At 45.1% G+C, this 23,082-nt stretch overlaps 1 protein-coding gene across 2 annotated transcripts in view; it reads left to right on the forward strand.

Moving 5' to 3' along the window:
- LOC116945470 (mitochondrial glutamate carrier 1-like) overlaps window positions 1-23,082 on the forward strand; it is a 103,780-nt gene that overhangs the window by 58,282 nt on the left and 22,416 nt on the right. For both annotated transcript variants that reach the window (XM_032959792.2, XM_032959791.2), the window contains 4 exons: window positions 276-401; window positions 1,585-1,640; window positions 13,862-13,952; window positions 18,390-18,508. In XM_032959792.2, coding sequence (XP_032815683.1) covers window positions 276-401; window positions 1,585-1,640; window positions 13,862-13,952; window positions 18,390-18,508 — 392 coding nt within the window. The remainder of the gene's footprint in view (window positions 1-275; window positions 402-1,584; window positions 1,641-13,861; window positions 13,953-18,389; window positions 18,509-23,082) is intronic.

The raw sequence follows: 23,082 nt of genomic DNA on the forward strand, positions 1-23,082 counted from the left end.
TGCGTGGTGGTGTGGCTTTGTAGTGGTGTTGCTGTGTGGTGGTGTGGCTTGCGGTGGGGGTGTGGATGTGGAGTGGTATGGCTGCGTGCTGATGTACTTGTGTGGTGGTGTAGCTGCGTGGTGGTGTGGCTGCGTGGTGTACCTGTGTGGTGGTGTGGCTGTGGTGTGGTGTGGCTGTGTCGTGGTGTAGCTGCGGGGTGGTGTACCTGTGTGGTGGTTCGCGATGGTGGAAGCTGTGCCTGCTCACGGCGGTGAACTGTTGATGTTGCGTGCAGCCTTCCGGCCAAGCTGATCAATGGCGGCATCGCCGGGCTCATTGGGGTCACGTGCGTCTTCCCTATCGACCTGGCCAAAACGCGTCTGCAAAACCAGCAGGAGGGACAGCGCATGTACCGAAACATGTGAGCGCTTGCCTCGCCCTTCACCAGGGGGGCTCCACACTTCACCACGTTCCCATCAGGGCCGTTAAATGCCGAGGCACTGCTCGATTCAGTCATGAATCAAGCCACCGGTGGTTTTTATTGGTCAGAATTTGATCAATACATTGGCACGTACATATACATCTTTGTAAACGTGACGATCTTGTCAGGTGGTGGAGCGTTAATGACAATAATTTGAGTATAAAACTACTCCCATGTGGCCTAACCGAAAAACAAAATGGATTAAAGAGACACTGCCTGATTGTGAGGTTAGCAAAGGTCACTTGGCTGTTCTTGAAGAGTGGACTTGGATTTCATATATTTGAAATGTGTGCATCGAACTAAAAACATCCAAATGACTTTAAAAGATCAAAGATAATATTCAGGAATTTCAATTACATATTCAACATCTTAACCACTGACCACACATACAACTGCAGCATTAACTGTGGTGCAAATTGCATGCACTTTCCACCTTTGGATTGAACATTTGATTTTTCCACTTGTTACTGCCAAAAAACATAAGAATTAATTAATGAAGGGGGTGCACGACGTTTATACTTGATGGCTGCGTAATACATCGGTCAAGGACGATTATCTTAGACTAAATAAAGCCGTCGTTGATCGTGCTCTTGGTGGATGCATGAGCGTGAGGGTGTCCGAGGCCGTATTCTGCTGTGAGGCACTCCACACGCCCGCACGGGCCCCGGGGAGACGTGCCCCATACGCGCACAACTCTGTCGCCCCCACGGGCAGGATTGAGGGGCTGGTGTGGGCTAATGGCGCAAGCAGGACTGGAGGAAAGCATGAGAAACAATACAAATGAGATAATAAAAAAAAACAATAAAAAACAATATACTCTTGAATCAAACTACCACAGCTATAACTTGTGAAAATTGCTTGACTCACCTAGAGTGGTGTAATCTGGGGTTAAGCAATCCTGAATAATCTTAGTTTTCACCCACTATGGACAGAAATTAAATTATTCTCGATTCACTTTAAACTAAACGCCCCCATCCCTGCAGTTGCCCCTTCACCATTTAGGTTAATTTGACTGGTGCTGCGTTCTCAAGCAAGGAGGCTCAGAGGCCACATCCCACACATGCTGGAGTCACGTTGCTTTTGGACTCACCATTGTATAATTGCCTGGTGTGTGGCATTGCAGGTTTGATTGTCTCATCAAGACCGTGCGATCGGATGGATACTTTGGGATGTACCGAGGTATGTGACTACCAACGCATGTCATTGCCACTCAAACGTTGTGCTCGGGGCTGGGCTCAAAAGTGCTTCTCCCCACAACTTTCAGCCCTGAATACAAATATAGCATGTTTTCTGCTGGAGTATTATTGACAGGTCTGGGGCACGTCACCGAATCCAGCAGCATGTTAATGCCCGGGTCTTTAAACACGAGACTGACGGAGCAATCTTATCAACGGTAATTGCTAAAAACGGGGGTCTTTTTGCTGGACCACTTACACAATCTTACAGCGATGCAATACATAAAAATAACATCTATATATCTTGATTTGAAGCTTTCGTGACTCCGGGAATCCATACTCTTTGGTTCTTTCGGTAAAGTCACGTAGGTAGAAAAATAAAATAAAAATAATATATCACAATGTTTCGATCGCAACACAAGTGGTCGTCCTACATGACTTTACCGAAAGAACCAAAGAGTATGTATATCTTATTATTACAGCTTGAATCCAGACTGAGAATATGCACACACAAGTGCAATGAGTACTTGTAAATAAGCATTCATGCAGAACTTTACATTTGAGGCAATGGGCTATAGCTGGTGCTGCTGCTGCAGTTCAATTATTTTGTGGATGGTTGTAGCCACACCTTGCTGAAGATGCTCATTGAACTCAAAGCCATGCCATGATTGTGTTACTTCAACAAGTAGACTTTAAAGCAGTTAAACATAAGGCGTGTATGTTAAGATAATATATCTCAATGACACATTTAGCATACTTTGTCTTGTGTGCAGTGGGTTATTCTAAACGGTGCCAAATATTTCCTTTCAAAAACATATATTGAAGAAGAGGTGGTTAGGGTGGCTCAGGGATGAGGGCATCGAGCCTCTACAGATAAGGGGCTGGGTTTGAATCTGGGCAGCTTGTTGTGATTTAACCAGGTTCTCAGTTGTAGTGAGTAGATAGTCTCAGCAAGGTCACTCATTCGATTTTCATGTTTATATTTCAGCTCTGAGACTTAAACAATTCAGTTTGAATGGCATGCGATGAATACTCATTGCAGAGCATATAAAAGCACATGATGCTCGTGTGGATAGAGGCCTGTCGAAGTGACTTCAGAAGCAGTTATTTGACGTCGTCTTTCTGATATTGTTCCGTCACAGGGGGGTGTGCACTAACACCACGGGCACAATTGGAAATTATTTGGGGGAAAAATTACAAAGATCTTAAAGCAATAAAAATCAACAGAACTAAACGTTTGACATGTATATTATTTTACAGCACTGGCCTGAGTTCCGCGTACCTTGACAATGGTTATATACACGTGAAGCAATGCATATGGAATGCCTCCATTGGAACACTTAACCCTGCTCTATGAAACGCCACCTTTTTGATGCAGCTTCTGTGTTGAATTATGAGCTATGGGGCACCTTTAAACCCCGCTATGACAAGTATTGACGTGTACCCTTTGGTTCTTTGTTTTCGGTGTGTCGGGTTCCTACCACTGAACTTGACTGTGACGTTTGATTTACTGCTGACACAACCAGGTTGATGCCCTTGGCAACTTGGACAAATGTTTGTCTAAAAGACGTTTTTTTTTTTCCTGGTTAATCATTTCCTCATCTGTAAACAAATAAGAAGAGAGTGCACGACACAGGTCTGACTTCAGAATGTTTTTTTTTATATTTCAAATATATCTTCAACTTGTAACAACATGTGATCACGTGTGTCCAGAATCTCACCCCAATTCTGCAAAAGCCAAAGCCTCTTCCAAATGACCTTATAGGAACACTCGGACATTAATTTATCATTTGGATTTTGGTTTCATGATTGCGAGGAAAAAAGTTCCAAGGTTTTAAATATTACCACAAAGCCCATTCTCATCTTGGTATTGCTGATAGATTCACAAGGCCAGCGGAAGCACGCGTGTGCATCACCACGAGTTGTACTGTACTACCACCACCACCATGATCATTGCTGCTCACGATCCTGCCAACACCAGCTGAGACGAGTTCCGTCTAAGGCTCTCCATCCGTGTCACCTGGCTCGTAATCTTTGTCACGTGTGTCTTCTTTCTCACATTCCTAAAATGGCAAAACTTTGTAAAAATATTTTTCACCAGTTTGAGCTTTATTATTGTTTTCTGTGTTCGTGGCTGAATGTTTCTGTGTGATCTTTAGATGAAAATGGTTTTCAGTTGAGTGGTTTTATAAATCTCTTATAATGTTTTAAACACCACACTAATACGCTGGTTTCTGTTAGGATGTTTATATAATAGATTGACTTGCCTCTGATGGGGGTTTTTAGATTAGTGATTGACAGTCGTCTCTGAGCAGACTTTAAGTAATAGACTGAAAGTCTTCTTTTTATTAGTCTCTGGATATTAGACTCCCATCACATAATAAGATGTGGTCTGCCCTCTTCCTGCCTATGTCTCCGTTATTCTCACGTGTATTAAGGCGGCCACTGATTAGCATGAAGGTAGTTTACTATCATCAGTCACCATCTGAAATATATCCACTTCACTTTTACAATTCAGTGGATAACTCAGTGGATTATAAAACAACATTAATCTGCAGCACAAATAACCACCTTATTGAGATCACTCTTAAGTCTCGTTCACGTGTAGAACTTTTCCCCATCATCGCTGACTTAGCGGTATTGTTTTCTCTGTTGTTGACTTTTAAATTGGTTGTCGAGATTCTGAGAAGGCTTGAGCCAAGATGTACTTCAGCATCAACTTCTGAAGCATTCAGCATCGTGTTTTACTTGCTAAATCAACCCAGCTGAATCACCCAATCCACACTGAGCAAGAGACGGCTTACTCTGCTCCGCTTGAGACAACTGCCGCCACTCAATCCCCACTTGGCATAGCTAGGGACACGATCAAGGCCACTGTTGTGTGGATCAGTTGTCTAATTAAGACGCTCACTAGGACAGATACACACAAGCTGCTTAGTCTGTAGTTTTCCCTCTGCTGGTGATATTGTAGTGACTGTCCTCGTAACTGTATGGTGCCGGGACTTGCGAAGTCACGGCCGGTAATGTTGTCATTACGGGCAGCCCGGATTACGGGCTGCAGTACCAACTCTAGCGGTGGTTGGGTGAGCGCCGGTTAGCGCGGAGGCACCGCAAGCAGTGTGTGCGATACCGGCTCCGAGTGAGCGAGCGAGAGGGAGCGTCAGCCAGCCAGGGTTACTCTGGGGCATGACACTCTGGCTGACCTGTTGTCACGTGACGAGACGATACTGGAGGGGGCGGCACCGGTGGACGGGGGCCGAGGGGTGGTCACGTGGTCCTGAAGAGCTCTCGGGAATATTCGAGAAGGAGCTCGAGAAGCCTGGACGGTGGGCGGGGCTAAGGGCGGAGCCAGCCTCAGCCCGGGAGCATATAACGGGAGCTCCGTGAGGAGCTCGGGGTTCTTCAAGTGTTGGTGTTGGAAGGTCCACGTCGGGGAGAAGAAGCCTCTAGCCACTCGGTCCGGGACCCAGCTTGTGGTCCGGACCGGGATAGCGAACCGTGTCTAGTTCAGCCGTAGCGTGGTTAGATGGACATTCGAGACCCGAGTGTAGATTGTGTTGTGTTCCGTGTTAATGCGGAATAAATAGTGCTGCTCCCAAGGTAACGTCTGCGAATCAGTTGGACTCACTACAATATTGTACAAATGGCGCACCAAAAATTTGGCAACATGCGAATGTGGCCACGAATCCAAACCATCGACCACATCATAAACACTATGCTGCTGCTGTATTCACTCGTTTAAAGGAGGAATTGACGAGATCTACTTTGCTTCTGAACAGACAATTGAGTGGATAACAAATCAACATTTTCATAATTAATCTGCTGCTATTAATTCATACGAAAGAAGATTGTGCCATTATTTGCCAGGACTTAGTTTAAACAATCTCTTTCCGTGTACGGTACCTGCTTTTTTTGTTGTTATATTTTCGAAATATTCAGTAAATCTTACAGGCCATAGGAGTGTGATAGCTTTTGTGCCATGAGAATGGCGTGGATACCAAATGTGCTAATTTTTCAGTGTCGAAGGTGAATTTTCAGACTCGTTTGCAACGTGACCCCCCTGGGCGGACCCCATTCCCCCAGGTAACCGTGTTTTCATCTCGTGGCCATGGTGATAATGAATAGCAACCACCGCTGTGGCACGCAGCAATGGAGTGACTCGTACACTCGGGCCAGAGTTCTCTGATTACAAGCAGCAGGGCCGCCCTGACGCGCTGTGGCACGCCTGCTTCTCGCTCGTCTCCACGGTGTAGCCCATGGCAGGCAGCACACAGGCCCGACAACCCGTGGGGTTTTCAGGTTTTCAAAGTCCTGTACATTACAATTGTGCTTTATAAATCCTCTCATTGCCACTGCTTCTTAAAGAGGCTGTGGGAGATATGCGACGTTAAAGGGCCATGGGAGCAGGGAGTATAATGAGGCAAAGCAGAGGGGCTCTGTGCATAAAATGAGACGGGAATTGTTTTTATTCTCGAGTGGGAGTATGGGAGTGTTGTGTTTCAATGTTCAACAACATCAATTTCTATAGCGTCTCAATGCAACTGCATCCCAAGATGCTTTACAAAAGCGAGCGGGATGAGGGTGGGGGAGTGTGGGATTTACGGTTTGTTGTGGTGAGCACGAATGCAATGGACACAAACATTCAGCCCTCGACATGTATGTACGTATGTTGAACTACTGTACATAGTCAACCGTGCGGGGGAAAGTCATCAATCGAAGCATGAAAAGCAGTTCTGTTAAAATTACTTTTCAGTCTAGATGATTTAAAAGTGAATAGCTTCATTGGCTTCCTAATAATGGAAGGAAGAGCATTGCAGACGGCCACAGAAGCGCATATGAAAGCGTGCGATGCAGTGACCGTCTTTGTTCGATGGTTAGCCAAAAGCCGCTGCGAGGATGACCGGAGCTCGCATGATGGTTTATGCTCCTTGACGAAATGAGGAAGGTATTGTGGTTCATTTGTGGAAAGCACTTTGTGTGTGTAATGAGTGAAAGAAAAGATAAATGTATCATGCCTATATCTTAGCTGTGGGAGGCTGCAGTGGGGGACAGGGTCGAGAGAGTTCCAGACCACGAAGGCAGCAGAGGAAAAAAGCGAGGCCTCTCTTTGAGCAGTGACTGACTGGAACTGATGAAAAGGTCTTAGTTTCTGGAGTCGATGGTAGTAAGGAAAGCAGTAGATCGAGATAGGAAGGGAGTGGTAGATAGTGAATCGATGGAAGGTTTTTAATACAGTGAGGGCAATCTAAAATTTCACCTGAAATTGTATTTTGAATCCCTGGAGCGATCTAAGAATCTACGAAACTTATTCTTGGTTCTTTCGGTAAAGAACCAAGAATATGAATCCCTGCAGTCACGAAAGCGTTAAATCAATATCCACGAAACTTGTTTTTGTTTACGGGCGAGGACATGGAGACTGGTGGAATGATTCTGACAGTAGTCGAAGCAGAAGATGATGAAGGTATCAATGAATGAATGATGGATTGGACTCAAACCATAAACATAAAAATTACTTAATAATCAATTAATTTACTAGCATCTGTAAGTGCATTTCATAATTGTTTTCATGGAATTTAAGTAACAAATTGGTAACTAGTTAATATAGTATAAACTTGAGTGTGACCTTCATTGCTTTCAAACAGGCGACAGTCTTCAGTTGTTACTAACACCTCAGTGTTTGGCATCTTTCAAACATACCAAGGATCACAGTTTAATATGTGGGAGTGCATTATTGAAAGGGAATAAATGATAATAGGTTATAACTGTGCTTAATGAATGTTGTGTGTGATTGCTTTATACAGGGAATGTGTTTTGGGGTGCCACGGTGGTGAGATGTTAACTACCTCGCCTGGTATACAGGAGGTTGTTTTGTTTCCAATCCTGATGCCTGTATATTTGGAGTTTACGTTTATCTCTCCCCATGGCGGCATGGTTTTTTCTCCGGTTCCTCCGGTTTTCCTTCTACATTTATAATCAACATTCGTTTAGATAATTTTGCTGCTATAAATTTCCACACCATAAGCCACGCCGTTGAGCTATCACCACGTGTGGCCAGGTCGCTTCTGGAAAAAAGTTATTTAGCTCAGTGGGCCTGACTTGGTAAAATACAAATTATTAGTTTAGTTAGTCTTCTGTGTATGTTGGGTGACGGTGAGGCCGAGCCGGCCGTAGGGGCTCAGCTTGGCCCGGCTTAGTGCATGTTCTAGTCCCACATAAGTGGTTGGTAAAGTTTGGGACGATATCTTTCCCTCTTCTGTGCATCCCTCCACCTGAATTGTGTGGTCAAACTAAGGCAGCCAGGCGTGGTGCCAGCCATCGCATCCATGCTTTCATGTGCCATGGAGGCCTCAGTAGATGCTCCTAAACAGCGCTCGCTGAGATGGTTTGCACGGCTCAGCAACTCTTTGTCTCTGTGTGCATTTTACTATGCTTGTGATATTTATGCCTATGCGTGAGTGTCGATGTGTAAGTGTAAAAGTGTGTACTTGCCTTTGTGTGTTTGCATTTTTTTGTGTATATATATTGGCTGTATGAATGTAGGTATCTACTTGTGTTGATGTCGATGTACACGTCTGTGCCTGTTTTTCCGTGAGTTTCAAACAACACACAGAAACGTGTACAAAAAGCACTCAGCCTTTGTGCATTATGCAAAAACCAGCAAGGATCTTGAAGAATTGCATTGTGGTCCTCTTGTTTTCAGTCACCAGCAAATACATTTGAGCAAATGTGACCCAACTGACAGGCAACAGCAGTGAGACCGAGAGACAAATAAGGACGACCAGTCTCATCCTCATTAGAACTCATCAGTACACTTTAGTCACCAATGCTCACTGCTGCAAAGTCTGGCTCTGGGAACTGCAGCGTCCAATCTTCTACACAATGCCTGCACAGTTTGTTTCTGTTGTGTTGGGTATTCTTATAATTTTATAAATGTCATGCTCGTTTGTCCACGTGCACAGTACAGTATATACTAGGACACATTTTTCATAGTTCTGCAAACCAATGCCGGCTTTTTTTTTACACCAAATACCCTTCAGCTGTGCTGCGGATACATTTGAGTTCTAAGCAATTTGTTTAATTGTTATCAAACCAACATGATAAAAAACAACCCAATTCACAACATTCCAAAGTGTTGCTGCCAAGGGGACACGCCATGCCTTACGCAATGTACGACTTTGGAATTTAACACTTGAGGACAGAATCTGATTGATACTCTTTGGTTCTTTCGTGACTTTACCGAAAGAGCCAAAGAGTATGGATCCCTGCAGTCACGAAAATCTCAAATCTAAATAGAATCTGATTGAACAATCTTTGTAAGGTGAGAAGCGACCAAGCGCCGCAGCTGTTGGGTTTTGACACGAGCACTCCCTGTGCGTTCATCAATGGCTTTCGTGAGCCAGACGAGGCCCTGCACGTTCCACTGCACAGTGGATCCAGCGAGCCCAGGGAGAGCATGGTCACTTCACCACTGCCACGGCTAAAGGAATTAATTTACTCCTCAATGTTTAATTTATTAATAGATTATCATCTGTCCCTTCTGTAAGGGGTACAGTGTTGCCCCCTTGCATGCCTGAGTTTTCTCCAGGTGCTCTGGTTTCCTCAATCATGTGTAAATATTAATTAATTGGCTGAAAACATAAAAATATATCGAGGACCATAGAGCTTGGGCAATGATTGGTAGTGCCAGCTTACCACCTGGCTGTTGCGTTGCCTCTTGTCGGTGGTTTGTCATACAATTTGCACGTAAAATATTTAACGTGTGTTTTGTGTTCACTACATAATCGTATTATCACATTCCTGCAAAAGAGTTGCCTTGTTGAATCAGGTCACAACAGTGCCCTTTCTGCTTCTTTGCCTGCATTGCTCCACTGTAGAATTCCCTCCCACTGTCTCTTTCCCAAGCTCATAGTGTAGTGAGCGACCTCCGAGACACGTCGGGTAGAAGGCTTCTAATTTATTAAGAGCACACTGGGCGATACATTTTGTAACGCAGCTACACATAGGCGATCCTAACACATAGCCCCATCTCCGGCTTCGTTACGCTAGCTGTCCGACTAGCGCAGCGACGGCGACGGAGAGGGTTTTGACGAAGATCAGCCACATGGTCGGGGACGAAGAGATGACGACGAGCAGCGACGCAGCCAGGACCCGCAACAGCACCGAGGCCGCTCACCGATCTTCCTTTAACATGCTAATCTCTCACATTAACATAGCCACCTCAGCGCACTCGCCCTGGAGGCCACTCACCAATCTTACTCTAACATGCTAATCTCTCACATTAACATAGCCACCTCAGCACGCTCGCCCTGGAGGCCGCTCACCGATCTTACTCTAACATGCTCATCTCTCACATTAACATAGCCACCTCAGCGCGCTCGCCCTGGAGGCCACTCACCGATCTTACATTAACATGATAATTTTTACCTGGCAGCCCTTTAATTGGTGGAAAACCCACCACCGTCGCGATCGCTGCCCACCACTACATTAACATAAGCTGCCCCGCCCATGCTGCTGACATTTGGGCTACGCCCATTTCAAACCTTTATAAACAGTTTGCCTTTAGAAGCTAACCCCCTTTTCCTGATGATAACCACTTGTGTTGCGATCGAAATGTCATAGTTTTTTTTTCTTTGAACCTATCTACGTGACTTTACCGAAAGACCCAAGAATATGTTTAGTAGACTTTTAAAGTTCCACGTCTTCTACTGTAATGGAATAAATGGATTTTCTCACTCACATATTTCTAATACATCTCGATTAATGTCTGTGGTTGTCTTTACCTGATAGCCAAACCTAATGTTGCTTTTAGAGCGTCCATATTGAATGCTCACGTAAAAAAACGCCCAAGTGTGACGATCAATGCAGTGGCTTTAAGCAGGCAGCAGCTCCGACTCCTGTCGACTGCAGTTATATCTATATGCACACACGCACACACGCAGAGTGGTCCCAACACCACACACATACAACTCGGGTAGGACTGTGTGCACGTGCAGGTCTGTAACCTTCAGGCTCAATTCACTCTAAAGTGCTTATGTTTTTAAATATTAATTTATTACGCATTGCCTTACATGTAAAATTCATGTAGTCTGATCTCTTGCTATATATTGCAGCTAGTGGTCATATTACTTGAGGTGGAAGCATTTTGGAAACTTATTGCACAGCGCCCATGTTGCACTTCTTTTTACGTTTAATAATTCATAATTATATATTTGGACAGTTTGGACTGGAAGGTTTTAATATACAGGCACGGTTCAAGGACTGTTGGTCGCTCAAACTCTGCAAACATGCGCAACGTAGAGAAGCAACTGAAAATTACATCTTCTTTCAACATATTTCCCTCCCATTAAATGAACATTCACCCGACTGAAATGCACTGACCTAGCCAACTCTAATCGTATCACCTAACCCTTTCCTGCTTTAAACTTTGGAAAAAGATAAGAAAAACATAATTGCTCACACACTACTCCACCGGTTTCAGAGGGTAGCGGGAGGAAATGGTGGGGAGGACACAGTGAGAGGATCTAAGCCCCCAGAGCCTCACTGCTGGTTGAGCGGCCGTGGTGGTGAGATGTTAACTCCCTCGCTTGGTATGCAAGAGGTCGTTGGTTCGAACCCGACCCTGACACCTATTTTCTTGGAGTTTGCAAATTCTCCCCGTGGTCGCATGGATTTTTCTTTGGGTCCTGCGATTTCCACCGCCACATTTAGAATCGTGCGTTTAGAGTATTTGGCTGCTATAAATTTCCACATAAGCGACTTCATTGGGCTATCATTTGTGACCAAGTTGCTTCTGAAAAAGAGCTATAAAGCTCAGTGGGCCTTACCTGGCAAAATAAAAAATAGTTTAGAGTTTACTTGGGCCCTGGTCCTCGGCCCTTCCTAGGACCAGGGCCGGCAGAGGCTGCTGGTTGCAGGGAGTGGTTGAGTTGAGGCATAAACGCCACCAAGATGCCTCTCGAGGGGTCTACTTCGATGGAAAGCCTCGCTTCACCTCGATTGTTGGTGGCTTGTTCTCACGGGTCAGGTGATGCATCCATGTCTCATGTCGGTTATATTCACAGTGTTCCAAGAGATTGAAGCAGTGCTTTTCTATAACCCAGTGGTGAGAATTCCACTTTTCTATTCTATCTTATCAGCAGAGGGTGCATGCAATGAAATTGATGCTAATGGGATGAAGGCTGATATTGTAGAAGCATCTATGAACCATGTGTAACAGGTATTGCCCACAATTTGCTGAGGTGCCATGTAATAATCTTACATTGGCATTTGTTATAATTTTTAAACAAATCATTTGATGATAGGCCGACATCGTTGGTATTGATGTCCATGCAAAAAATAATTCGGAAGGCCTACCTCTCTGGCCTCTATGTGTGCTATGACGAAGCGCCATTTCCCAAAACTTTTCCGCTTACTTTTCCTTTCAGGGCCAGAGTGTCATCGATGAAAGTATTTCGTGTTGCATTTCTAAGTGAAACATAAAACGGCGACTACAATTGGTGACTGTTAAGCAGATGCGCCTACCGAGTTTTATCCACTGCGTGGACGTGTGTGGGAGTGAGTGGCATGAGAATCCTCCCATGCTTCAACGGGGGGCCCATTGTGTCCTCCGCTCGTTCCCTGCCGTCATCTTTCACAGATAATGGGGCCCGATGAGATCTCTCCACCCCGTTCCCTCCCGCCTTGCACTGGCTTCATGGCTGCTGCCTTCGCTCATCACCCTCTTTGCTCGACGTCCTTCCTCAATCGTGTTGATCCAGCCAATATTTGCTGTCCCTCTCCTTCTTTACCCGTGTGCTTGTGCAACGCCATGCATGCCGTTCTTTTGGGTTTCATGAAGCCCCACTGCCCTCAATCCCAGAGCACCACAGATTTAAGCCATCGTACGCTACAAGCAGACCCGACCACTACAAATTTTAGCTGTCTATTGTATAACAGAAATGTAATTGTTTAATGGTAATTAACCTTTCAAATTATATATTATGCCTGTGGCAGTGGGTTGCATGAGACATTATTATTGTTCTCTGCACGACTTTACATGATGAGGGAAAATGCCACTTGTTAAGTGCAACTGCACTTGGTTTTAGAGACTGCAACCGTGTGTTTCTTATTTTAATTTCATAGTTATTGTGTATAGGAGTGATTTGAAATGTATTTAAGGACTAGCCTTTTGCCCATCCAAGGACGGGTGTATTTCAGTAAATCTCAAACTTGCAAGCTAAAAGCAGACCGCGACGTGATATTCATTGCATCAATTCACGTGCAATTTGTAAGGCCGCGGTGACAGACTTATTCCATTTAAAGGTTATTATCCCTTGTTCATCATGACGTCCTTTTTACTTCCATGTCTCAACAGCGTCACGGAGATCGCGTGATGTGAGGGTTCTGCCTTTTTAGTGAGGGTTGTAAGTTGACGCTGAGGAGGGGGGAGGAGGCGCCTCGCCCCCCCCCCCCCCCCATGTGGAGTGACGTCACCCTCTAATATTACATTATTAATGTGGGGGGCTGTTCGATGTGGAGTGACGTCACCTGCTCATGATTATTAATGGAGGGGAGGGGGGGGGTCCATGTGGAGGACGTCACCTGTTCATGAGTATTAATGAGGGGGGCTGGCCAACGTGGAGTGGCTTCATGCGCGGGATACACAGACATTCTTGGCTCGTTATAGTAGTAAACATTTAAAAAAGTTTTACAAAATAAAAACATGGCATGAACTAAAATACACACAAGACGTGGCGCCTGACACCGTGGTGAGGTCACACACAGGAAGTGGTGCATGACACCGTGGTGAGGTCACACACAGGAGGTGGTGCATGACACCGTGGTGAGGTCACACACAGGAGGTGGTGCATGACACCGTGGTGAGGTCACACACAGGAGGTGGTGCATGACACCGTGGTGAGGTCACACACAGGACGTGGTGTGTGACACCGTGGTGAGGTCACACACAGGAGGTGGTTCATGACACCGTGGTGAGGTCACACACAGGAGGTAGTGCATGACACCGTGGTGAGGTCACACACAAGACGTGGTGTGTGACACCGTGGTGAGGTCACACACAAGACGTGGTGTGTGACACTCTGGTGAGGTCACACACAGAACGTGGTGTGTGACACTCTGGTGAGGTCACACACAAGACGTGGTGTGTGACACTCTGGTGAGGTCACACACAAGACGTGGTGCGTGACACCGTGGTGAGGAAGCTCACCCGCCTTTGCCTTCTCCTAGGTGCGGCCGTGAACCTCACCCTGGTGACGCCGGAGAAGGCCATCAAGCTCGCCGCCAATGACTTCTTCAGGAACATGCTCAGCAAAGACGGGTGGGTGAGACACTGCCCTCTGGCCTCCCGCCCGGGATGCGGCTCGGCCTGAAGCACGTGCACTTGCCGGCTCGCCCCGCACATGAAAGTAAACGGTGGCCTCGACTAAACGGGGCTCTACAGTCAAGTGTGGCGTTCTCTCGGACACAGCCTTGCACTGTGCTCACGGGATTTTGTGGGGAAACGTGCACAGCTGCACATTTCATAACATATTACCCTGACCCTCAATCCAGTAACATCGTCTAAATTGGGCCCCGTTGTAGAAAGGGCCTCCAATGGACGCTTCTGCTTAAAGGCTATACCATTGAATGTAATTTTTTTTTATTTTAAGTACCTTATGGGGCCTCATATCCCCGTTAGAGGTTTACTCAGCCCATATTCTCTTCGGTGAATACAATTAGTACAGCTTTGTAGGAATTTAACAGTAAGCAGTCAGAGTAATTTGGATTGTTTACTGGTGGCTTAGGGCTACGCTTGAGTGCCAGAGGATGAAAACGATACCACAGAATGAACTCTGCTGCATCTTCTAAAGTGGTGCATGTAGTACGCAAAAAACCCCTGCCTTAATAGCATAATCTTACAATCCCACGTGTTATGCAGATTATCATTATTATTGTAGCAATACACCAACCTCTGCTACCTCCAAAATCCCACTTCCGATACCTCTCGTAAAGGTGAATGAGGCCCATTCCTTATTGCTGCCATCAGCTGCGTGTTTGGAATGCTCATCTCAGAGGCCCCCATTGTCCAACCCCAGTGAAGGTGCTGCTTGCAAACCTGCATCGTCCATATTCTACCAAAACTGTCTCGGTTGCAAGTGACCCATTTTGACCCCTGGGTGTACTTATGGTTGTAGTGAACACATACTCGAGTGAGATGTTGAACAGAGTGGGAGACAAATTTTTATTTAAAGCTTTTGTGACTGCAGTAATTCATATTCTTAGCTCTTTCGGTAAAGTCACGTTGAAGGGAAACAATAAAATAATAAAATATATATAACAATAAAAATTCTAACGACGTTTCGACCATAACACAAACCTGATGACGACCGTTTGTGTTATGGTCGAAAAGTCGTGAGAATTTTTATTGTTTTTTATATATTTTATTGTTTCCCTTCAACGTGACTTTACCGAAAGAGCTAAGAATAGAGTAGGAGATAATTTACAACTCTGCTGCAGAACACTGATTCCTCAAATCACTCTCATGTCTCCCACTTTAACCTCACACAAACATGGGTGTCATCATGGCTTAGACTGTGCCGTACCAGCAAAAGAGTTGCCTTCCCTCATAGCAGAATCATATGCTTGTTTAAACTTTCCAAAACAAATACAATAATTAGTTACACTTTCTAAACTCTTCTGTATTTGCTTTTTTGTAAAAATAAGGACTCCTTAACATCCTCGCTCCAAGCCCACTGTGGTCTTTCCTGCATCGTGATTACATCTGCTTGTTTTTCCTGTTGAGAAAAAAAACTTTTGGTAAACACCTTCCCTGGAATGCTCAGTAAACTTATCTTCCTAGAGTCAGCACACTCACTTCTGTCCCCTTGCTTAATTATATCATGAGGGGCCTTTTCCACTGCTTTGGCCACTACGGCCTACACCTAGCAACTCTGATTGCATTGGCAGCTCCGCCAGTGTCTGTCGACGACAAGCAGAGCGAGTGAGCCACAGGGCTCCCTTCTCACCGATCTGCCAGGTCGGGGACTGCCGACTTCTTAGTTGCTCGTGTACATATGGATTTGGTTGTAAATGCCATTGGGTTAACCTGCAGGACCCGAAAAGTTAAAGTGTTTTTTGCACCGTACGTTTTACAGCAATAAATGTCACTGTCTCTCCACTTAAACTATCACCAGAATTTACTGTTTAATCCCGGAGACAGGGCACATCCAGGTGAACGGTGTGTCTAGCAGGCAGAAGGCAACTGTTATTATCTTGGGCCTTGTGCAAAGTACCTGGGTTGTACCGCTTGTAACAAGCACAAGAGGGCGCTAAAAGGAAGGCTGGCTAGGCAAATGAGTTTTAGTGCTCCTCCTGCGTGTGCTTTTCAGGTGAAAATTACGTTTGACAGAAGTGGTAGTCAGAATAATTATTGTGACATGTTTATTGCACGTGTGTTCTTGGCGTATGTTAAAGTGAGATTCTAACTGTGGCAATGTGGTGTGTCAGCGGTGCCACGGTGGCGAGATGTTAACTACCTCGCCTGGGATACAGGAGGTTGTGGGTTCGATCCCGAACCTCACACCATTATATTTGGAGTTTGCATGTCTCTCTCCCCGTGATCACGTGGATTTTTCTCCGGGTCTCCTGGTTTTTTCCCTCCACATTTATAAACATGCGTTTAGAGCATTGGCCCGCTATACATTTCCACGTGATGAGTCACTCGTTGAGCTTTTTTAGTTTTAGTTAGTTTAGTTTCTAAAAATGTCATTTTGTAGATGCGCTGTGTGTCCCATTGTAATTAACCTCTGACCTCTCTATGTGCTGTGAACTGGCAATGCCCATTGCCCGAAACGTCCCCAATTATATATATATATATATTTTAGGCCATTGTTATTGACAAATGTGAGTTTTTTGTTTGTTATTTCTGCTTGTGCACCACTGTCAATTATGTCTCACTGAAATAACCTGTAAAAAATATTCACGCAACCTACCCCACAACTGATGCCTACTCGTGCACAATAATTTCTGATATTTTTATCAAATGGACACTATTGGAATTTATTTAAGCTTCGGATGATTGTTTTATACATTATTTACTTTTAGAATTTCACCCGCTGTGACCGTGCATGGTGACATTGTGTTGTGATTTGCTCCAAGGAGCGTGCACTGCTTATCTATATTAGGAAATGCAGACTCTCCCAATACTGCTGGGATATAGTATACATTCCACAGCTATGGTACTGTTATATTTGTTTTCATATAGCATCAAAGCTGAAAGTGGATATTCACATACTGGACTGGATTTCAACATTCAGCAGATTATCTAGGAGATTGTAAACAGGGGCTCAATTGTGCAAAATGTATGACTGGTGGTGCTCCCGGGAGCCCAGTGGCACTCGTGGGAGCGACTTTTAAACTTCACAGCGAGTGAGTGACACAACGGGGAAATTCCCAGCTCGCTTTCCCTCCTCACCTCGGCCCTGGCTTGGACACACGCGCTCCTTTTGAGACACAGTGGGAATTAGGGATTACACTTTCTTACAGTCCCTAATCCAGGGGTGTCTAAACCTTCCGATCGCCAGATTGACTGATGTGTTCATAGCCACGGGCCACAGACATGCAACGTACCTCCATAATATGTAAACATATTTCCGTAAATATTATGTAAATATAATTACGCGATCTAACCGAAAAAGACCCTCTTATGGATGATATTGGTCGCGAAAGCCTATGTGTTGAAATGCAACGTACAGCATGCGATTACGAAATAAGATTTATAGGAGATATATGCATTAACATATGATAGGAGAGATGCAGTCATATAAGAGAGATAGAAGCGAACAGCATTCAGACTATATGAGCTAGAAGAAATATGATTGTCAGAATAATTTGAGATAAGATACATATATAAGAGATAGGATATAGATGATATAACATTCATTAAGATATCAGAGATACGAACCAGTTGTATTCACAATCGAGCTGGAAAGGAGAGCTTTACGACGTTTTAAGAAGAAACAGTAGGAAGAGGAGAGTGATTATTCAGTAGAGATAGAGAAGAGAGTTGCATTCTGAGACGAGATGGAGAGGTGGGAAAGACGTAAATATTCATAGAAAATATAAGACATATATTTAGACGTATTCAGAAGACATAGGGGACAAATATGAGAGAAAATATAGAGGAGACATGATAGTGATGTACAGAGGTATAAGCACACATGTACAATACTCAAGCATTCTGCGGCCTGAATCCCAATGTATTTAATTTGAAAGGTGCGGAGTAATATTGAGTGATGCTGGCTGTGGGCTAGATTAAATAAGCGCACGCTCTGGATTTGGGCCATATAGCGTAGTTTGTACAGCCATGATAACGTTCAATTAGATCATATACATGTGCAGGAAATGCACTTCTTCATTAGATGCCAATTAAATATGTTACCAGTGCCTGCTGAAGGCAGCAAGACAACCTGTCCATGCATCGTGGTATTGTCTTGTGCAGAAGTGTGTAGTGGGACATTAGTTTCCTCATCGTTCGACATTGTAGTGCAAAGTGCAATCACGTATCTTGGAAGTGGTGTCCTCTTGTGCCCTATTTGTGCCGCTACGCATTCTCATCCAGCGATACATTTCCATCGCGGTTTGCTATTAATTACCAGCACCATTGCGATGCCTTGCATCATCTTAGTGTGTAGGGTGCTGCTGCTGTGAGGTGTGCCATCCCGCGTTTTTGACAGCGTGCGCCGTCCGCGTGCTGCGTTGCGCCGCTGTGACGCAGGAAGAAGTTGACGCTGTTCCGGGAGATGCTGGCAGGCTGCGGAGCCGGCACGTGTCAAGTGATCATCACCACACCCATGGAGATGCTCAAGATTCAGCTGCAGGATGCCGGCCGCCTGGGTGAGTCCCTCTCGGCTGGGTTCCTTTGCATTGGTATCGGTTAGGCATTGAGAAACGTGAGGTGAAGGGAACCCCGTGGAAGTAAGTCTGAGCATTTATTATCGTGTACTCTATGAACTAAACTAAAACGAAACTTTTTATTTTGCCAGGTAAGGCACACTGAGGTATATTGCTTTTTTTCAGAAGCGACCTGACCACAAATGATAGCCCAATAAAGTGGCTTATCATGTGGAACTTTGTAGCAGACAAATACTCTAAACGCATGTTTCTAAACACGGAGGGAAAGCCTGGAGTACCCGGAGAAAAATCCATGGCACCACGGGGAGAACATGCAAACTCCAAATATGCAGGCGTCAAAGTCCAGATCGAATCCGCGGCCTCCTGTATACTGGGCGAAGTAGTTAACATCCTGCTACCATTGTGCCCTAGTCTAGGCCATCACAAATGCGCACTCATCACACGTAGTAAGCCCTTAGGAACAACACTGTTTTAAGTCTCTTGCAAAACTGCCTCAGGCTCAGGTATGGATCCCGGACATGAGTTGTTAACTTCTTCCAGGTCTTTGGGCCAGAGACCCTGAAAGTGCATTAGCCGTATCACCACACGAGGTTCACACGTGATTTGTACAGAAGATCACTGTGGGCTGCGCATTGTAGACGGTGTCGATGTGGGGTCTGTTCAGACCGGTAAGCACTGATCAGCAAGATAGGACGGAGCAGATTTATGCAGACTCGTGTGTTTGCGAAACGATGTGTATAATGCAGGGGGTATTGGGAATAATGCCAAGAGTTGTTATTGTGCTATCGTGGAAAGTAGTTCATAAACTGAATACATAATTTAGGGAGTGTAGAGAGATATCAACTTGAGCATTGAAGATACAACAGAAAACAAATCTCTTTTATAGACAGGATGTCTCACACGAGTTTGCAGCATTATGAATGAGACAGTAGCATTGAAGTTACAGCTATTTCAGGATTCTGTAGTTGTGTGCTTTTTGGTTCGACTTGAATTTCAGTGCACAATCGGCGCTTTCCCATTTACCCGACATTTAAACGGCCTCCCTTCTCATGGGTCAGCGTCGCTTTGGTTTGTATTTTGCTGCAGCAGACAGGTGCGGTGCAGTGGGGAGGATTGTCGTCCATGTAGCTCGTCAAAGAGCTGTAAAAGCAACGTCTGGCCGTTGAGCAACAGCGCGTGCAGAGACTGTTTGGTAAATGTGCACGGTGTAGTTTGGGAACATTGTGTACCCAGAAAGTGTTCTCGATGCAGTCCTGAAAGGGAGGGTAAAGATGGGTGAGCGAATGTGTGGGAGGAAAGAGGAGAGGGTTGGAGGAGAGCGTGTTTAAGCACGAAATGAAAGATGCTGGGGTTCTCTGCCATTAGTGATACAGCCATGGTGACCTCTTGACCTATTTAAGATCACGTGCGCATGTATATGCTAGAAATACAGCTACACTCCTCTGTGGTGACTATCCAAACCCCCTCCTCAATCTGCTGATGGGTCTGGCAGCGTAGTCTCATTCCCCTAAGTGTGGACGTGGTTTCAAACACTGGGGAACGACTCTGAAAAATGCATGCAGGCAGGCTCGTACGTTTACACAGACGGGTATACCACACATGCGTGTGTGTAAGTTTCGTTTTTTTGTTCAACTAGGTGAGAACTCACAGGAGCAGGATAGCCTCATTGCATGAGTGACGTGGTATCACAATACATTTGATGAACACCATCTTTGGGCAAGGAATAGTGTCAGGCCATTGCATCGTGATGTAGTTGGTGGACTCTGTTTGCCCTGCTTTAACTTTGGATTGTTCAGCATCTCAGAAGATTGTACAGTACACTCTCAATCTATTCTGTGCGTGAGAATGGCGGCAACAAAAGTTTAGGCCAAATTTTTTCTCGAAAGTTTCCATCAGCAGAACGTTCCACAATTATAGAATGTGATGGGTTCATAAATTGGGCTACAATTTTTTTGTTGCAAAATTGAAGAAGTGCTGCAGGATAAACATAGTCATAGCACATTATGTTTATAATGGTAATGTTGATGAAATAGTCCTTAGGTGGGCAATTATGCTCGGGAAATGTGCAAGCAGTGTGTAGATGTGAGTGGGCGGATTTAAAATTGTCAGCACTAATCATCGATTAGGGAGAAAAACAATCTTGCTCTCGCACGATTATTTGAGATTGTAGCTCGTTCGCAGATGTGGCTGTGGCTCAGAGCACTAACGATCCCGTCTCATTCAACACTTTCAAGTTTGTGAGCCCAACTGAAATAGCAACATTTAAAATGCTTCTCTAAAAGATTGTGGTTTATTCATTCGGTCCCTTCAAAAACAAAAGCAGGAACATTTCTCCCAATTATGTGGATTCAATGCACATCTACAGCCTTTGAAAAATTGTATAAAATATTTTTTATTTTACCAGATGAGGCCCACTGAGCTATACAGCTCTAGATTTGAAGCTTTCGTGACTGCAAAGATTCATACTCTTTGTTTTTTTCGGTAAAGTCACTAAATTAAATCACGACGTTTCGGAGGCAACACAAGCTTCCGTCTTCAGGTGGAACAGTCACAGCAAGATTGTACTATACAGCTCTTTTCAGAAGGGATTTGGCCACATATGATAGCTCATCGAAGTTGCTTATCTTGTGCAAAATTATAGCAGCCAAATACTCTAAACGCATGCTTCTAAACATGTTTAGTTGTTGCTAAACCACTGATGGATTGTGTGGTTATTTGACCTTACTTTACCATGCTGTCAGTGGTGGTTGGTGAAGGCGAACAGAATAGACGTTGGAGCATATTACTGTACATTTCAACGATTCATGATGCTGCACCGCCCTCTGCTGACAGTATAGCACTGCCGATGATGTGGCCACGTGGATTAATAGCTTTGTGATGTGCATTGTAAGTTCTGGTGCTGGACAAACGGAGTGAGAAAAATCAAAGAGTGGGGCGGTCATCGTAGTGCCAGTTTTTCACAGAAAGTCCCTGCATTGCAAACTGGACCACAATGCTCAATATGCAGCACGAGGAACTGTGTGGGCCACAAAGCCAATGTCACATGAATTACATTGGGTCGCTTGTGTTGCGGCATCATTGAACGTTGTGTGTAACTGCCACGACGTATGGCCTTTAGTAACGGCCTTGAGCCAACAGGGGGCAGAAGCGAAGCCGATGGAGATGAGTGAGGCCGTTAGGCCAAGGTAAACCCCAGTGTAGCTCGGGACCAGGGGTACAGACCCCAGACCCCCAAGAGGGGGACTGCGGGATAACGTCACGCTCCAGGCCTCTCCAGACGGTTCCAGAAGGGACGAGTGCCTAGGGGCGGAGTGAGCCAGAAAACGGTGTAAAAGCCGGTCCCCTGAACAGGACCGGCAGCCGTCGTTTACCTGAAGACCGAAGAGCCACCCCAGAGACCTGGAGCTGCCACCTGGAACGCCCATTGCGAAGAGCCCAAAGGGCAGAACCCGAACCCCTGGCTAGGGTCAGGACAAAAGCTTAGCCAGTGTAGGGTCAGAGCTTAACCAGAGTAGGGTTAGAGCATCACCAGTGTGAGGGCAGAATAGTCCGGAGGAAATACCTCCTTAGTGTATCGGGTGGAAGGGGCCGTACCCCTTTGTGTTATGTAAATATTAAATAAACGTGCTGCCCCCAGAGGAGAGAAGTCTCCTCAAGTTTTGTACCCACTACACTTGTAAGAGAGAAGTCATGGATTTAAAAAACATGCATGAGCAGGCTATGAGACAGATAGGCTAGTGGTCAGGGAGCGTATTGCAAACTGGTGATAATGCAAGTTAAGGCAGGGGTGAGTGGATGGGTCGTGGTTAGCTGGCCATGAGAGGGATGGCTGAACGGATCGGTGAATGAGCTGTGAGAATGAACGAATTGACCGGTGAATAGGCTGAGATCAAGAGTGAAATGTGAGGCTAAACACAAGTTTCTTGTGGTTTATGTTCCCTAGGTGAGAACAATTAACAATGTCGCTAAGTCTTGCTTTTCGCAAGCAATCTTTCTGTAAATTACATTTGTTCTTGTAGTTTTAATTGGCCAATCATAAATCTGATTTAGTTTCTCTTTGTTACATTCAAAATGATCCCTTCTATCGCACTTTGGCATTATTATCACTTTTTTCCTTTTCAATTAGATGGAGACCAGATTCATGCTTGTAGGTGGTCCAATACAAGAATGAATCCATTTCCTTTTCAAATACATTGGCGATGTTCCTTTCATGATGGTGTTCAATCAGCCAAGCTTAAGATAAATGCTGGCCAGATACTGGCTGAGTTGGTTCTGTACGAGAACCGGGCCAGGACGAGTATTCCCACAAAAACCTCCGCATCTGTTTTCCTTTGCAGAGTTCTACCTGAGGAGTTCCTATCATGAAAGAAAAAAAAACAAAACTTGCTGCGGTGTCCTTGGCAATTCCTCAGAATTTGTGTGACCTCGTTTAACCAATCTCAGAGTTTTCGTGCGACATTACGTTGGGACAATTTTTCACCCGAGCCACTGACCCATAATGCAACTCTCTCCGCAGCATTGCCGCTTCATTGTAAAATGGAGCTACGTAGACTGCA

The sequence above is a fragment of the Petromyzon marinus genome, chromosome 24 (assembly GCF_048934315.1).
Source record: "Petromyzon marinus isolate PM22_M1 ecotype Great Lakes invasive population chromosome 24, UKy_Petmar_22M1.pri1.0, whole genome shotgun sequence".
Taxonomy (NCBI): Eukaryota; Metazoa; Chordata; class Hyperoartia; order Petromyzontiformes; family Petromyzontidae; genus Petromyzon; species Petromyzon marinus.